Source organism: Limulus polyphemus, unplaced genomic scaffold, assembly GCF_000517525.1.
Source record: "Limulus polyphemus unplaced genomic scaffold, Limulus_polyphemus-2.1.2 Scaffold2464, whole genome shotgun sequence".
In the NCBI taxonomy this organism is placed as follows: Eukaryota; Metazoa; Arthropoda; class Merostomata; order Xiphosura; family Limulidae; genus Limulus; species Limulus polyphemus.
This window is the reverse complement of record NW_013668074.1, coordinates 108,417-126,826: the sequence shown is the minus strand read 5'-3', so window position 1 is coordinate 126,826 and position 18,410 is coordinate 108,417. Positions and strand designations below refer to the sequence as shown.

At 31.3% G+C, this 18,410-nt stretch overlaps 1 protein-coding gene across 1 annotated transcript in view; it reads left to right on the top strand.

Moving 5' to 3' along the window:
* The window catches only part of LOC106467025 (zinc finger protein 271-like), a 55,101-nt gene that overhangs the window by 5,089 nt on the left and 31,602 nt on the right, over positions 1-18,410 (top strand). The window contains exons 2-5 of the mRNA XM_022395118.1: positions 1,506-1,643; positions 6,513-6,610; positions 8,387-8,573; positions 13,933-14,900. Of these exons, the coding sequence (XP_022250826.1) occupies positions 1,523-1,643; positions 6,513-6,610; positions 8,387-8,573; positions 13,933-14,900 (1,374 nt within the window). The 5' untranslated portion in view covers positions 1,506-1,522. The remainder of the gene's footprint in view (positions 1-1,505; positions 1,644-6,512; positions 6,611-8,386; positions 8,574-13,932; positions 14,901-18,410) is intronic.

Sequence of the window (18,410 nt, the reverse complement as noted above, 5' to 3'; positions counted from 1 at the left end):
ATTACTCAATTTCTTAATTTAAAAACAAATATTAAAAAACACAGAAAAACATTGATTTTTGTGTGTCACATGGTATGGTGAATGCAGCACTGGTTCAAATTAAATGTTTGTGAAGTCAGACTACTAAGTCTGTAGTTTTGTATGAATTAGAAACTCAAATTACAGATATTGACAATCCAAAATATAAAATAAGAACCTCTTCTCCATTTGCTAAGATTTTGCTCATGTAATAAACACAGTGGCACCCCACCACCTCTTTCAATTTTTTTAAATGCTCCCTTATATACACTTATTTCCATGAATGACATGAATAACCAATCGGAAGCTCAGAATGTCCCCCTAGTGGCTTTCTAAGCCATTTTAACGGGCTTGGCACCATTTCTTTCTTCTGAAACAATATTTCAATGAGGTAGCCTGCTCGAAATTTCATATTTTTTTAGACTAAAATACATCTTTGTTACTAAACTTGATAAATTATAGTGGAAGTCTTTGGTATTAATGTAGTAATTTATGTTATTTTAGTTATTAAAATGTATGTATAAAACCCCCAAAAAATATTTCTTTTCGTATCCTCCACGTGGAAATGTTTTAAAGGCTTAGCAACCTACTTCATGCAGTAACCGAATTCAAAGGTAGTAACTAGAAGAGATAATTGTTGCTTTACTTCTTTAGTTACTGTTCTATGTTTTAAGAATAAGTTTAAGAACTTATTTCAAAATAGCAATAATTTATGTACATACATAATGTATAATAATTGAAATGTGACTGTATTTTACTAACTATTACAATTTAATATGAGAGTTGTGACTCCAAATACTTGCAATATAAACTTACCAAATGATCAACTTTGACATTAAGATTTAGTTTTAACCTAAGAATGCCAGATGGTATTGAAGATTATGTAATATTTTGGAAATGTGGTGTGAAAATGAAGCTCAAACTGTTAGCTTCTAAAGTAACTGTTACTTTACAAAATGTAAACATTGTCAAATGTTTAACAGGTCATGTGTATAGAAGTTATGATTAACTTCTCAGAAATTATAGTTTGGTGTTTGTATTTATGGTTAATTATATAACAGCTATGAATTAGGGGTTCATTCACCAGTAAAATGACAAGCAATCAAAAATTTAAATATATTAAAAAGTAAAATAATTTAGCTTGTTAGTAGTGTCAGTAGTTAATTTTAGATTATAAGTTTGGGTCTTCATAGACATAAACATTTCCTACTCATTATTACTTGTTCTTAAGGTATATGAAAATATTATACATTGATAATGTTATTGATTACTACACACAATTACTGCAAATTAAAGTAATGAATAACAAAACTTTAAAACAATATAACTTGAAATAGTTATAGTTTAAAGATGAAACAAGGATAAAAACTTTTGTGTTGGTATTTCTAATGATAAAAAATGTCATGGTAAGGAAAATTTCATGTTTTTTATTGTTTGGATGTCTTTTTAAAGTACAAGCTTTACATTTTTTACTTTTGTTTAATAAGCAAAGTGCAAGCTTCAGATGAAAATGGAAGTATTAGAGATCAAAATTGAACCTTTTGCTGATGAGGAACAGAATGTTTTGTTGGATCTCAAGTTGGTAAAATGTGAAGAAGAAGAAACTGTAAAAATATCTTCACATCGTAAGTTCAGACTTATTTTGTTTATTGCTGGGATACGTTTTATTTCACATAAATGTAATGAATATTGCATGTTTTCCTTGGTCGTGTTTCAAATATTTTCCCTTGAAAACGCAATTTAATATTATTAAAGAAATCAAATTTCTCTGTTTACACACAGATGCTTAATAGTGTTAACAGGATGTAAATTTTTATTATTTAACTGTAGGGAAGTGTCAGTACCAAATCTCTTCACAGTAATTATAACTGATTTTGTTTTATATATAGCAGACATGACTTGAAGATCGTGGCACAAGAAATGTGATAAAGGGAATAGAATTTTGAATCCATCAAATTCTTAAATTGAGGTGAATATACCTCCAGAACATCAGTAATACAGGACTCTTAGTCTTGAATCTTTTATTGTAGACAAAGAAGTTCTCCTGCTTAAAAAAATTAAACTAGTCTTTGTAATCAACTTAATCAATTAAGATTTCCTGAAACATAAAATTATTAAATCTGAGTATAAGATAGTTTTTCATCATCAGAATATTTCAGTTTCATCTAATATGATTTTCAAAAACTTGTAGTGACAATGAATACTTTTGGTAGGTTTCATATTGCTGTAGCTTTTGACAAATCGTATCTTAGTGTTCATGCAACACACATTTTCTACCATTTTTGTTTTTTTTTTGTAGAATTATTAGCTTCAAAGTGGCCAAGTTTAATGAAAAAGTTTTATTTATAAGATGTCTGAAATTCTTTCCAATTAAGGCATCCCAAGCAAGAGACATAGATAAAGCTGTCAAGAACTGTGAAGGACACACAAATATTATTCCTAAACAAGATATTCTTGAGCATTTCTTACCAGTAAAAGTGCATGAAAAGGCTCTATTTTTAATCTTAAAATTCTTCACACCATGGAAGGCAGATCTTCTCCCACCCTTCTTTGTCTCTGCCCATGTTTCAGTCTTTCTTCTTTTTTTCTTCTTCTCCTTATGTCATTCCTCTGTTGGGTTTTTTAAAAATAATTTATACTACAGATAACATGCACTGAGCCTTTTTAGCGACTGGAACAGATTTTTGTTGATATCCATTTCAACCTCAATAAAGTAAGCCTTTTCCTTTTGCACATTTTTTCAGGATAACATATTGTTTATGGAAACCTCTATTATTACATTTATATGATAAATGTAATATGAACAATTTTGGAAATAAGCCATGTAGAATATTTTTTATGATTGGGCCCAGAATTAATTGGATTATTTATGTGTATAACAGTAGAGCTTACATCCTGGTCATATTTAATCGTAACTCGTGATGTGAGAAAAGTAGAAAGGTTCAACTCTTCAAGCAAGTTGGTGCTTGCAAGATAACTTGAAACTTTGCTAATACATAACTTCTGTTGAACAATCTGACTATTGAAAATATAAAATCCTTCCTATCCTATTTTTTGAGAAAGGCAGCATCATGATTTGTTTTCCTTTAACTTAGATTTCAAGGCATTTTTTTTTTGCAATATGGGTGGATGAAAGGTAGTTAATACTGAGCACTGTGTTAGGTTTAGATATTACTACTTTTTAAAAACCAGAATGCGCAAGTGATTGTGAGGGATATCATCACACGTTTTTGTGATCAACAAAAAAAAAGCTTACAAATACACATATATATACAAGTGTGAGCTGTAAATAGATGTATTTTACACACACTTGCATACATTGCCTACATATCAGTTGAACTTTCACAGTGCAGAAAAGTTGTAAAATGTAAAGAATACTTTCAAAGTGGCATAGTACAATATTATATTCTTAGTTATATATATGCAAACTAGCACATGTTGGAGAGACAGTATGATTTAGGCTGTATAATAAGATGTATACATTTTTTGCTGTTATAGGCCTGGACACCCTAGTCAATTGAGATCTTATAAAACTACATAACAGCAGATTTTTGTTCTGCTTGTAATTCCAAGAATTGTGATCTGATAAAAACAAAACAGCCAATTTTTAAGCTGAGATCAGGGGAATTTCTTTAAGTGATTTCAGATTAATTTTGGATTGTATTTCTCAGTTTTGGCTCCACAGACTTTCTTTCCATTTGGAATATCAGGTAACCAAACTGGGAGGGAATATAGATGAAAAATTCATTGAGGGAGTACTAAGTCACAGATAGCTAAAAACAGCAATTCTTTGGTTCCTCTAAATAATACACTGTATGACACGTGTCTCATTTTTTTCTTAGCTACATGACACACTACCTTGTATCTTGATGGCTTTTGACAGTTAAAGCGTAGAAATATAGAGAGTCAAAAGTGTTATTGATAATGAAATGTTTTGCTAATCCTAAAAAATATTACCCTTGATCAATTTATTTGACTTTTTTTTTTAAATGTAGACTGTTATAATTCTTTTTTTTTCTTAACATTTTACAAATATATATATGTGTGTGTGTGTGTAATATGTTGGATTCAGTTTGTTGTCAAGCTAAAATTTAAAAAAAAAAAATCTTTAATCAGCAGCACTTGTATTTTCTTGTTGTGAATGATAATCATCATGTGAACATTAAAAAAAACAACTAGTTACTACCAGTTATGCCTGATTCCATGTCCTGTTGGTGTTTCAAGTATTCCACTATTGGGTGTGGCCACATTGGTAATTAGAAAACTGTTGGGTGAAAGCTTTCACAAACCAATGCTTTCTCATTCCATCCATGTGTGGCAGCTGAACTGGTAACCCACACTTTCTGTCTTATATCTAGTGTATTAGAGCCTTTTGCATGTATTGTATGTGCTTAAGAATAAGGCACTTTGTTAATTAGATTTGGAATGTTGTGTAAGACTTAAGTTATTTAATTGTTTCAAATGGTAATAAATCTTTTTATGATTAATTTTGTCTTTCTGTACAGCTGTAGAAGTATTCAGTGTGGTTCTAATGGCCTGCTTCTGTTCTTTAGGTTTCAGTTGGAATTATGAGAAAGATCTTTTTATGTTTCTTACCTGCATTTAGATAATGAAATATGGTAATCATACAACTATAAATTGACACAAGGTCAATTCATTTTGGAGCATTAGGTTAAGGCTTTGATTCTGTTGACTGAAAATTTCATCTTGACTGGTAACATTTATTTGCAGAAGTTCCCATCAGAACTATATCTAAATCCCATAATTTCTTGGGAATTGAGCAGCACATGCTGCTTTTAACAGACAACTGAATCTCTTCTGAATGCACAAGACTATATGCAGTCTAGTCTCCATGTCTTTGAAATACGTAAGTAAGAATAAGTCATCCCTGCTGTGCTTCATCTTTAGACGTTATGACTTCAAGGTAGGGTCTAACAAACTTTGAAAGAGAGATGATACAAAGATTCAGCTGCCAGGCACATCTGTAACCAAGATTTGTCAAAAGCAAAGTCTCTAAGATGATATCAGCATGGAGTGCAACTGCTACCAGTGTAATTAACATCACTGACAAGATTATAATCACAGATTGACAAAGTTTAACGTTGACACTTGGAACTAATGTCAGAGAACACTACATGAACCCAGTTATCTGAGGTGTCATGGTTGAGGAACAGTAGTTCTCCCACCAGCCCTTTATTGCTAATTATTAATAATTCATATATTTTAAACCTCTTCCTGCATCCATTGTCAGAATTTAAAATATACTCTTCTTCTTTTTGTCGAAATAAATGGCTTTTACTTATACTTGTTAATTGTATAAATATATACTGTGTTGTTGTTGGGGTTAGGATTCTTCTACAGTAGGTGTCTGTGACTTGTTAGCGATAAATTCAACAATGAATAAACAGCACGCACTTCACTTGTTTTAAAATAATATATATATTCGGAACAAGTTAAATGTATGTACAACAAAGTCTTCACACTATGAAGATTACAGGCATATCATAAACACTATACATATATATTTTTCTCTTCTTATTGTCAAAAGTCCACTTAGGCCTGTTCCATTACTTTAGAATTTCAGTTGACAAGCCTAACTATCTTCTCTATTTCTATCGCACTATTATTCTATGTGTGATTCATTTACAGTTGTACCACAAGTTACCGTAATCGTTTGGTCTTTCTTCTGAATATCCTCTGTGTTTTTTTGTTTAAGTGCACTCAGGCTGATTCAGTTACTTTAGAACCACGCTTTGATGGAATAATTCTTCTTCTTATCTCTTGTTAGTCTTACTCTAACATATTAAATGTTAGGCCTATCACTTCTATGGTAGTTAACTTTTCCTTTTGTTACTTTACTTTCTTCTTCTATTATCTGTTTGCTATTGTCTGTCTGCTGCTTCCCACTTGTCTCATGCTGTTTATATTTTTATCACCTAATAGTTTGTCTGCCTTCTATATTCTCGATGTCAGTGTATTACACGCGACATTCAATAGTCTCAATATCAATAAATTATTAACAAAATCTCCTACAATCGTTTGCTTTTAATTTTTATTATAACAAAAACTATACAATAATAAAATATAAAAACAAATCAATCAATAAGATCTAAACTAAACAGTCTTTTATATCATGACATGTATTTTGACCTTAAATGTTTCATATTCTCAATAAGTCCATATAATTAACAATTTCACCCTATATTTGTGCTAAACGTTTTTTAACAACAAATTATGGTGTAGTTTATGTGATTATTTATATGCCATGCTTCTTCTTACATAACTTCTTATTACAGATATACCTTTAGAAAGGAGGAACATGCTCTAATGATAGCTGAATTAAATTTTATCTTTTAAGAGCTAGGCTTTCAGAATTGGACTACCCCTTAAACAAAAATATTGTATACCCTATAACCTATCATAATGAGGAGTTGTTATGGTGTACAAGTCATATCAGTCTTGTTGTTACAGATAGGTATATCATATACTTCTAGGAACAGGAAAAGCTGTTTTAGGAAGAGGATCTACAGATCGCACCGTTGAATTTGGTTCAGCAAAAGAGGAAAAAGCAGAGAACTACATGTTTGATGAGGTAACAAAAAACAAGAACTGAAGTAATTTGTAAATTTGCAGAAATGTTATTAGGGAAATGGTTATATGTACAAAACTTTGACAGATCATCCAGGCAATATTTTAGCTGTAATGATAATATTTTGGAATTAACTTTCATAATATTTATTCAGTTGTTGATAATGTTTCTTGTTACAAGTGAAACGTAGTTAATGCAAAGTAAAGAAAAATAATTTCTGCCATGAATAAGGTTTTAGCTGTTTCAAATTATCTTTCATGTTGATTTTTATTTTGAATTTAAATGTTTATGTTTGCCTTCTGGACAGTAGTTTAATTTTTAATACATTTTTGCAATTGCTATTTTGGTAATAGTTGAAATAGTGCATTTTTGTGTGTATATATATTTTTAAATTAGAATTAATAATTATTGATTGAATCTAAGCATTATTTATTTGTTTTACCATATAAGGTTTTGAAAATTGTAAATTTGACACTTCCAGAAAATAAAAAGTTTAAATTTTTTCTGCCATGGTAATGTATAATTTTGCCCAAATTTTAGCAATTTAAAGTTTCAAATAAATAATGAAATATTGAAATTTAAGTTTTTTTGTTTTTTATTGTGTATCCTGGACTTGGTATGTTATTATTATTATTTTTTTTGTAGTATGCCAATGAAAGAGTTAAATACTATTATGTGTTGCTTGTGTCAGCACTAGGGTTTATTATGCTAAACCTTGGAAGTTTGTTCCTAACTTACAATTAGCAGCCTTAACTTACAAGCTTATGATTAGCCTTCAGGTATAATTAGATTACTGCTTATGCTTATTGTACAAGTATATATTTTAATTAGAATTTAACATATCCCAGCTGCAAAGTTGAGTATTACCATTGATTTACTCAGTAAGAATCTTCATTCATAGCTATGAAAACTATCAATATAAGTTAGGAACTGGAAATATTTATATGTAGCTCAGTTTGTTGCCTCAAGCATTAAAAAATCACCCAGTTTGGAGACAAATCACTCAAATTGGCAACAGTAACTTCTGTACTATGTTTCAGGTTGGTAGACACAAATTATTCAAATAGGTCATTCTCAGTGTAAGGTTGTGGCTATGCCCATAACAAAGAAATATGACAAAACTTTAAGCCATTGGAGCTAGGAGTACAAAATATGCTTGATTCTGCAGATTGACAATGTTTATAGAATGCCAGTAGAGGTGTAATAGTTATGATGTTTAACATCTGACTGAGGGGCACTTCCAGTAGGTCAAATAGCAAATTTATAATTTGTGAATGGCACAAATTATAAAAATGCAATAAACATGGGAATAATAAAATAAAAAGGATGGAAAATAAACTTAGAAATGATTAATTGTAATTTTATAGGTTCCCAGTGCCACAATGGCAAATAGTAGACTTTTTTTACTTACCAATTTTTCACATTAATTGCAATTGGCAAAGTGGTCAGCAGCTTTGTGTTAAATAGTGCATTTAATTTGTGTTGTAGTAAACAGGTATTCTTTGTAGATTTTCTGTTGATATTATTATTTGCAGCAAAGTAGGTTTCTGAATGATCTACAGATGCTATATATATATGAAGTACAATATTCTTTCCCCTTTACCATAAAATCTAGAACAGTTATAAAATTAGTTGTATCTGGTAGACAATACAAAACATTTTGTGTAAGGAAGTTCTTGAAGCAGATTCACTAGTAGGGAAGACTTAATTATTCTACTGCTTCAGGGACAGGTCTGGTTGGTGTTTTTTGTTTTGTTAAATCTGGTCCTTTCCTTACAGAACACTTTTGTCAGAGTGAAAACTGAGCAAACTTGCGAATTAAATCAAGATGAGGTTATTTCCAAGTTTAGTGAAAGTGATGAAGATGATCTATATAGTTTAAAAGATGATGATAAGGATGTGAAAAAAGAAAATGAATTTAAAAACGATTTGCAGAGCATCCACTCTGGCCCAGAATGTACATCTGGTGAGCATCTCAGTAACTATATAGTAATTAAAACCTAATCAAAAAGACAGTGTTTCACTGAGTTAACCATATAGAATCAGGTAGGTCAAAGTGCACATGTCACTACCTTTTTACAGATATATATATATATATATATATATATATATTAAAATGTAATTAAGCATCTCTTTATTTCTATATGTCAATAAACTTGGCATCAAAACATTGTTTATAACTCAAATTTTTAACTTGTGTAATTTCTTAATACTGAAAGTAAATATTTAAGTAAATTGTCAATTTCATTTCTCTGTATCACATAATACTTTTTCACTCCAAATTACCCATTTCAAATTTTCTTTCTACCCTTGTATGATCTTCTAAGTGTACCAATAACATACTTATACTATAGATATTACTAAGCCATAATATAAATTTACAGCCTTCAAGTTTCTTGCTTTGCTTGAATATAAACAAAAAAGTTAAATCCATATGCTACACCCTTACTATCTCATCATGTCAATAATTCTCTCTGAGATTTACTTTTGGATTATTTATATCCAATAGAAAGAGCAGATTATTGTTTATAAGATTTATCAGAGACTAGTTTATTTGGATAACAGATTAGGAAATATTTAGTCTCAATTCTGTTGTTTGCTTTTTTGCAGTTCAGCTTAACCAGCTAACATAATTTTTAACCTGTTTATAGCTTGTTAAGAAAGACAGGTAAATTTGTTTTAGGACATTCTAATTTTTGAACATGATAATATTTTGGACCATCAACATTATTACAAAATAAACAGGGTTAGAGTGCTTCATCTAAGTACGATAAGTTATTACTGGTCCTCCTCCAGTTATCCTTAAAGCAGCCAGCTGATAGACCAGTACAAATCTTTGAGCTAGAATGATCTATGGTAAGTCAAAGCATGCATCTTGTTTCTTCATGTGAAATTGGAAAGTTTTCTGGAGTAAGAATTGTACAATTAAAGGCAATACAAGGAATGATTGGTTAATAATGTTATATTGCTTGTGACAAATGTAATTCAGTATTATAAATAAGATGTAGGATAATTGGTTTTGAAATAAGAAAACTTAATAGGTAGGTCATGGATAGAAATTTAGATTTTTGACCTCTTGTTCTAAACTATTCAGCTCTAAATTTTATTTGTCCATCATTATTTTCACCTCTCCAGATATTATTAGTAAAATATGAAAATAAAAACTTGTCAGCAAAATATTTTGGTCCCTTTTCATTTGATTGAATTTGTTCTAATACTTTTTTGGCAATAGTATACAACTACTACCAATAGTAGTGCAATATAATACACTTGTGACCAGAGGAATATTTAAACTAAAGGATAAAGTATCAATTGAAGAAAACCATTACATGTACAACCAAACAAATAAATATTATACAGGTGAATATAGGGATTTGTGGTGCAGTGTGGCTTTAGATTTGTCACTTAAGCCTTTTGCACTCAAATTCTGAGTTGTGTTCAAGACTTTTGCCTATAATTCAGTATTACATTGTATTTATGAAAATTATTATCCAACAGGAAAACTTTTAACTATCCATAGTGAGACATTCATTGCTTCTGCAATTATTCTACAGCACAGACATGTTACAGTTGGCAATTTCCCAAACACTAAATCCAATCCTCTGTAACTATACTTACGAATTTATAATTGAAAATTCATAACTTTTAAAATGAACAGCAGAATTTCAGCAACTGAGTGAACCAAGCTGCATTACATAATTACTTCACTTCCAACTGTCACTTCAGAACATTCAACTATAGCAAAAAAATCAACTAAGTAATAGAAGCAGTCATTGACACTTTGATTTTCAGCAACTTAGATCTAAGAGTTGCTTTATGTCTATCACACTGACTTATTCACTTTCTAATCATAAGAGCCAAATTCACCAACAATATAGGAGTTCAGCTGCCTTATTACAGCTGAGTAAGGTATTACTTGAGGCCTTGTTTCCTCCTGCCTACCATAGTTCATTGGCATGAGTGGAATGATAACCTTCAACACTAATTCATGTCTGACACTTTTGTAGTCAAACAAGACATCTGGGTGTAGCTTGATCTGCCAGTCATTTTTGACATGATTCTTTTCTGAGAAGACGTTTTTACAAATAACTGAATGCACTGGGATTACATGAACTGTCTTGATTAAGGCTAGAATATTCTGAAGATCAGAGTCAGAAGCTTTGGCTTCAACATTCAGCATTGCTTCTCAAAATCTAACATAAGTCACAATTTCTTTTGTTGTTTTTCGTTTTTTAAAACTTTTTCAATCCTTTCTCTTTTAATTCATTATATTCTACTGGAGCATCATTCACTAAAAGAGACTCCAAGTGACTGAGTAGTATCTCAGTCTCATCATCTGCACAAGTGTTAAGTTCCTCTTCGGTTTTTTTAGCCAGTTGAAATAATCAAGTTTCCAAGTGTCTTTCAGAACTAGATTCTGATTGAAGTCCTTAAACCTACAGTCAGCATATTGATGATTATTTCAGTTCCATCATTTATAAGAATCTGAAGATTATGAACTTATGACCCTCTTTGATGAGATCCATACTCTGGTAAATGTGATTTTCATCCATCCTAGTAACTCAATGTAGAATTGTTTTCACATCTCGTCAGCCTTGGACTTCACTGGTTCTGACTAAGTTGACTCCACTCTGGTTAGCATAGACTCTGTACTAGCTCAATCACTTTGTTGGGTCTTACTTAGAGTTAAAAATACCTGAAATTACTTGTTCAGGAAATTCAAGAAGACAAACCTCTCAGATTTCAGGCTTTTCAAGGCATTTTGATTTTCTGGCAATATTTGTGTTGACAATCACCATAACTGGAGCCAATATTCTACCAAGGCCAAACTTGGGTTTCAACCATTAATTTTAAGTATACATATAAATTTGATTTTTTCCTAGAAAAATTATGTATAACTTCATAACAAAACATCTCTCTGGTCTACAGATAACAAATATTTCTGTCAATCAACCAAAGTATCTGATGGAATAATTAAAAGTGTGGATGCAAAGGTAACTATGGAAAATAGCTTGCAAGACAAATGTAATCCCAGCTATCAGATTTTTTTTTAGCTGCTTGGAAGTTGTAAGAAAAAGGAAAAAAAACAGAAAGTAATATTTTTTAACTTTGACTTCATCAAACTATTTCAGCTAGAGATAAGCAAGAAATATATACAAATACTACAGATTTACAGCTTCAATTTAGAAACTGATAAGTTTTATCTGCACAGGCAGGAAGTTCAACTAAGTCTTTCTACTCCCCAAATAAAAATTATAATTGGAGATGAAAAAATCAAAATTACAGTTAGAAGTTTGGATTTGTTTTTTTATTGCTTTATCCAAAACAAATATGGGTAAAATAAACACCAAAAGAAAATTCTAAGTACGAACATGTCACATTTTTATTTTGTCAGTGATATGAGAGGAGAAATCACACAGAATTTTTTAACACTTTATGTAATTTTCTCTCGGGGAAAACTTTGACTGTAAGGTTGGAAAGTTGTTTATAGTAGGAATACATGCTTGCTCCTCCAGGTTGTTATTTCAATGCACCTTTTAGGATTTGTATCAGGTAATAGTAATTTTTTATTATAAATTCACTTGTAGATGCAGGGAGGAATACACAGTCTTAATCATTGTCTAACATATAAAAGAACACACTCCTAGTTAACCCTAAGAATTTGTTTAGTATTGCATGAAATGTTTAGATTAAGTGTGATGTCACAATCACAATGGTCTTCTTTGTGATAAATAATGGAAGAGAGAGTAAGAAGGGATTATGGTTTCAAGAAAATTTGATTATCACCAAACTGAAGCCAGTTTTACATAATCACAACTCGTTGATACTGTGTTGTAAGTCTGTTCCAACTTTTGATTAATAATGAATGCTTGCATACATGAACTGTTATTAATTGTTGTATTTGTTGCATCCATATAGTTGTGTAGTGTGTGGCAAACAATCTGAAACAAGTAGTGACCTAAAAATATATCGGAAAAGGCACAATGGGAAGAAACCATACAGTGTATAGTGTGCAAGAAAGATTTGAGTAGTAATATTAAGTTAAAAAAATTGTGAAAAGATGAAATGGTGCAGACAGTTCTATCCATCTAGCCAGGATTTCTTTCCAAGAGAAACTTGTTCTTTGGTATGTACCACAAGTTTCTTTTCACACTCTCAATGATCCCATTAATGACTGAGTAAAATGTTATACTGGTTTAATGATACAACTTCTGACAAGTTCAGTGATTAACTGATGGAGTTATTGGTGATTTCAGGCTCAGACTGTGCATGATATAAAAGTTACAGTGGAATGGTGTTACTGATTGTTTATCTAAATGTTTGAATACCTTTACTTGCTACCCTATATACTGTTTATGTTCAAATTGCTGCAGCATTGTCATTCAATATAATAATACTGTGCAACTAATACATTTGACTGAATACCGGGTCCAGATACCTGCTCACTAAGCTTCAGCTGGGGCTGGGTGTCAACCAGGACAGAGTTCTCTCCTTGTACCCCCCCCCCAAATATATATATACAAAAATTAAAAACAAAATTGACATTTATTACATTTAACCGAATAATCACCAACAGAACATTCAAGTTTTACTTTCAACTTTCAATGCCTAGCCCGAACTTCTCAAACCCTAGCCCCTATTCTTCTCAAAACCTCCACCTTCCCCGAAACTCACTTCTCAAGCCATGCCTGTTATTAACCCCTATTGTTCTCTGAATCCCCAACTTTCAACAAGTGGTCAGTTTTTGTTGCTCAGAACACTTTTTTTTTTAACTAAACAATTATTGACTCTAACTTTCAGTACTGCGTTAGTTGCTGCAAAGATTAGGGCTTAGATGCCTAACTTCAACACTCGGGCGGAGCCGAGTATTACCAGGTAGCCCAATACCTGGCTGGGGCCGATTATCTGGCCGGGTACCCGTGCATCACTAGTATATACCATGACGATGGCCTGGTAATTTTCTGTTTCTTGTACATTTAAATTTAGACTAAAAACCTTACGGGTAAATTTCTCTTATCTGAAAGATTGGGTATTTTGGACATTTCCTTAAGGTCAAACGTTTACTTCAGATCTTCAGTATAGTTGTTTGGTGTGACAACTGAGTTGAAACGTTTTAATAAAATATGTTGTTGATTATGATTTTCCTTATGAGAAAAAATTCATAATTACAACAAAATAACTTGTAACTTTTAAGAGTTGTCTTTTTTTTCTGTTAATATTAATTTTTCAGTGCTATGATTCTTAAACAAAAGTTGCTATTAATATATATAGCTTTTTTTTTTTTTCTTGAGCATTATAATATTTATTTTATCATCTTTTAACAGGAAAAAATTCCTGTACAAACAGAAAAATCTACGATTCCCAGAAACCATACAGTGGTGATGTTTTTGGCAAAACGTTTTCAAAGGAAAGTAATCTAAAGGGACTTAAAGTTTCTAATGGTGAAGTTAATCTATACAGTTGTATTTTGTGTGGTAAAGAATTTAGTAGAAAAGGTGTCCTAAAAAGACATGAGCGGATACACACTGGGGAAAAACCATACCGCTGTGTTGTATGTGGAAAAGAATTTGGAAGAAGATGTTTTCTGAAGAGACATGAGAGAATACACACTGGAGAGAAACCATACTGTTGTATGGTGTGTGGCAAAGAATTTGGAACAAATGGTTACCTGAAAGAACATTTAAGGATACACACTGGGGAGAAACCATACAGTTGCATAAAATGTGGCAAAGAATGTGGAACAAACACCAACCTGAAAAAACATGAAAGGACGCATACTGGAGAGAAACCTTACAATTGTGTAGTGTGTGGCAAAGAATTTAGAACAAATAGTCACCTAAAAATACATCTTAGGATACACACTGGGGAAAAACCATATATTTGTGTTGTATGTGGTAAAGAATTCAGAACAAATGCTTACAGAAAAGCTCATGAGAGGATACACACTGGAAAAAAACAATATCATTGTGTAGTGTGTAACAAAGAATTTTCTTATAAAAATGTTTTAACGAAGCATGAGAGGATACATACTGGGGAAAAACCATTTAGTTGTATTGTATGTCATAAAGAATTTAGAACAAACTTTAACCTGAAAGTACATCAGAGGATACATACTGGGGAAAAACCATATAGTTGTATAGTCTGTTCTAAAACATTTAGAAGGAGTACTCACGTAAAACTCCATGAGAGGATACACATTATAGAGAAACCACTCAGTTGTTTAGTATGTGGGGAAAAAGTTGGAAGAGACTGCGAGTTAACAGCTCATGAGAAAATACATATTGGTGAAAAACCTTAAATCTGTGTAGCATATGGTAATGAATTTAGAAGAAATGGCAACTTATTAGTACATGAGAGAACATGAACTGGTGAGAAACTTTACTGTTGTATAGTTTGTGCAAAAGAGGCTTTGGAATAATCTGTGCCTTAAAACACATGAGAAGATACACACTGGTGAGAAAACTTGTTGTGTAGGGTGTGACAAATAATGTGAAAGGAACTGAGAGAATGGATGTACTAGGGAGAAATATTACATTTTAACCATTCTGGGGAGAAACTGAAAAATAATATTTGTGAAAACATTTCATGTACAGCAGTTTGTCTTTATATATATATTATTTAAGTTTCAAAGCTAGAATTTTGCTATAATGCATTGTAAAACACACAACATAAAACTAACAACAATTATGAATTACTTGTTATTAAACCTTTTATTAAATTTTCACAAGTTAATCTGTATTTTTAAAAGAACAAGATTTGCTTTTTTGTAGTAATAGATAATCATCAAATTCATATTCTGCACCCATAATTTAGTTAAATTTCCTGATCTTTTTTATGTATACATAACTTTAATTTTAATGAATTAATTGTATTTATAAAAAGTGCAAGAATTTCAGAACTTGGTATTCACCAGTCTATTATTAACCCAATATAGTTTTATAAAACAGTATATTAGCAGGATGGAGAAGCTACATTCTTTTAGAAATATGTACTTATTTTTCCTCATAGCATTTGACCTTTCACATACCCAAGTTCTGAATACATGTTTTTCAATTTTTGTGTGTTGATTGTATGACAGTTTTATTTGAAATTCATCAAATATACACTATACAGTTTTCATTTACACTAGCTGGATCCAGTTCTTGATCATTGCTATCTTTGCAAGGTTTACTTACACGTTGTACTTTGCACTATGTGACCAAGAAACTACTAACTTGTACATCAATGCCAACTTTCTTGGTTTCAGTTTTGAGCCTGCATCCTTCATATGCTGGAATACCATTTTCAGGTTCTTAGCAATGGCTTAAAATCTGCAGCTAGCATGCCATCTAAACAGGTGAGACATCCTACCCGTTGCAATCTTCTTAAGTGTAAACTCAATCAGCCTCTCAAAAATAAGAGGCATGATGCTAAATTTGTAATGTCCATCCTGGGTGCTAAAAGCAGTCTAATGTCTACTGTTATTAATCACTTCAATTTGCCAGAAGTTGAACCTAGTGTATTGAACCAGCAGTGCTTTCCAATGCATCTAAACATTGTAGTAGAAAAGGCATCAATGTGCAATACCATATCCACACATCTAAGGGAAACATAATTACCATTAGAGATGATCAAGTACTCTCCGAAGGTTGCTTTAAACCATTGTTTAATTTTGGAATAACTTAAATCCTGTTAACATTCTTCACTAGTTGTGGAAGGGTAAAATATGATTGATATTGCCAGTCACCTCATATTATGCTAATGGTACTTTGAGACACTTATTGCAAACTTGGAAAATAGTTATGTGATTGGTTGGTTTTTATTTATCAAATGACTCCATATGAGTGAAATTTTTAAACATCTTTAATGTCTAACCATAATTCATGCATACTTTGGAACACCTTAAACATGATTTACCTGAATATTATGAGAATGTGTTAGAGACAACTGTTATATATCATAGGTGGAATTTCCAATCATTTGCATTTCAGAATAAATTACCATTTTTCTTATGCCTGATTTGCATAATAATGTAGATTTTGTGTTGTCATTGCTATGATTATATAAATTCCAATAATGTTTGGTCTGTGTAGTGTATGTTAACATGTTGATAAAGATATGTGTGGCTTATAAATTTAGTCTGTGTTAATTTTTTCTACATCAGTGCTTATTAAAAAAACATATTGAAGAATCAAGATACTGAATAAAATAACTTTATTTACAAATATATAAAATACATTATGTAATATCTGTTACATTTTAGTTGCTTAAATTTCTCTTCTAAGTTGTGGAATTCAAATACATTAAGTGCACATATATTTTGTGGAAATGTGTTGTGTGCAGGCATACTCCCTTAATTAATATATAAAGTTTCAACATTTCTGTACATATTGAGCATGCATTCTGAAAGTAGAAAGTCAGTCAAGGAAATCAGGACACTAAGTTTCTTTTGCCCCAGTTACTCATGGAACTATCATTCATTTAGGGTTTCACATGTACTTCCTCACGAGAAAGGTTGCTGCAACACTGCACATACTGTATAGAAATTGATAGGTACCTTTTCCACTGGCAGGTCAGGTAGTTCCTCAGAGATACAACTTTTTTTTTGTAAGATTGTAGATATATTTACAGTAAATGAATCACTCTTATACTCATCTTTTAACTTTACTATGTTTGTAATAAAAATTGTTTCATTATGCTCAAATTTTGTCCAGTCTCTTTCTTCAAGTGAAACTCTGTTCCAATTAAAAGAATTCATATTTTTGCTTTATAATAGATTTTCTGACTAGCCTCCCATTAATCTGTGGTGTGTATCAAATCACTCAACAGAAAATCATTGAACCTGTGAGTACCACAAGTATAATAATAAGTGAGAACCAAATATAATATATATCTGTGCACAACTTTTAATTTCTTGTTCTTTGTTAACTTGTAAGTATTTAGGTTAAGCTTATTTAGAAGTCTGTAAGAATTGATTTTCTGTACAAACAGAATTTATTGATTCAAGGCAATTATCGGATTAACAGTCCCATATAAATACATTTCCTACCATGATTATATTTCCTTTGAAAAGGTTTATTGAGAAATAACTCTAAAATCTACAGATAATTTCAGTGTAAATCCTTTACTTATATATATATACATGTATATTTTTCATTATGTGAATTTCATCAAATGTAATCATTCAGAACATATTAGAAGTTCTGCAGCATATAGTTATAATTTTTTTAATGAATTGTACTATATACATGTGATTGTAGAGAATTAAAAACCATTCTGTGATATGAAGAAAGGGCATTTTGTTTTGAAGATTCAAATAGTACTTCAAAAGTTAACATTAACATTCTGTAATAGCATAAGCTTCACAGATTAGACTGGATTACAACAGTTCAGCCCCCCCCCCCCCCCACGGTGGCACAGCGGTATGTCTGCGGACTTACAACGCTAGGAACCGGGTTTCGATACTCGTGGTGGGCATAGCACAGACAGCCCATTGTGTAGCTTTGTGCTTAACTTCAAACAAAGATCAGAACTAAAAATCAACACAGTAATGAGTATAGCTAATTAATCATACTGTGTTTACATTGTTACTTAAGATGAATAGAATGCACTGAATTGTGGTTGGCTACTAGTAAAGCCTCCAACTTGCCAGGAAACAGGATAGGCCTTGTTTAGTCTCCTACAGTCTCTATTGTATCAGTGTTGCTGCAACATAATGTAATCAAACTCATTACAGTAGGTTCAAGTTTTCGATATAAAGTTAGCATTCTTTTAGTTATTTTAACTCAGTGTAAGGTACCTAGGAATCACTGTCTGTCAGTAT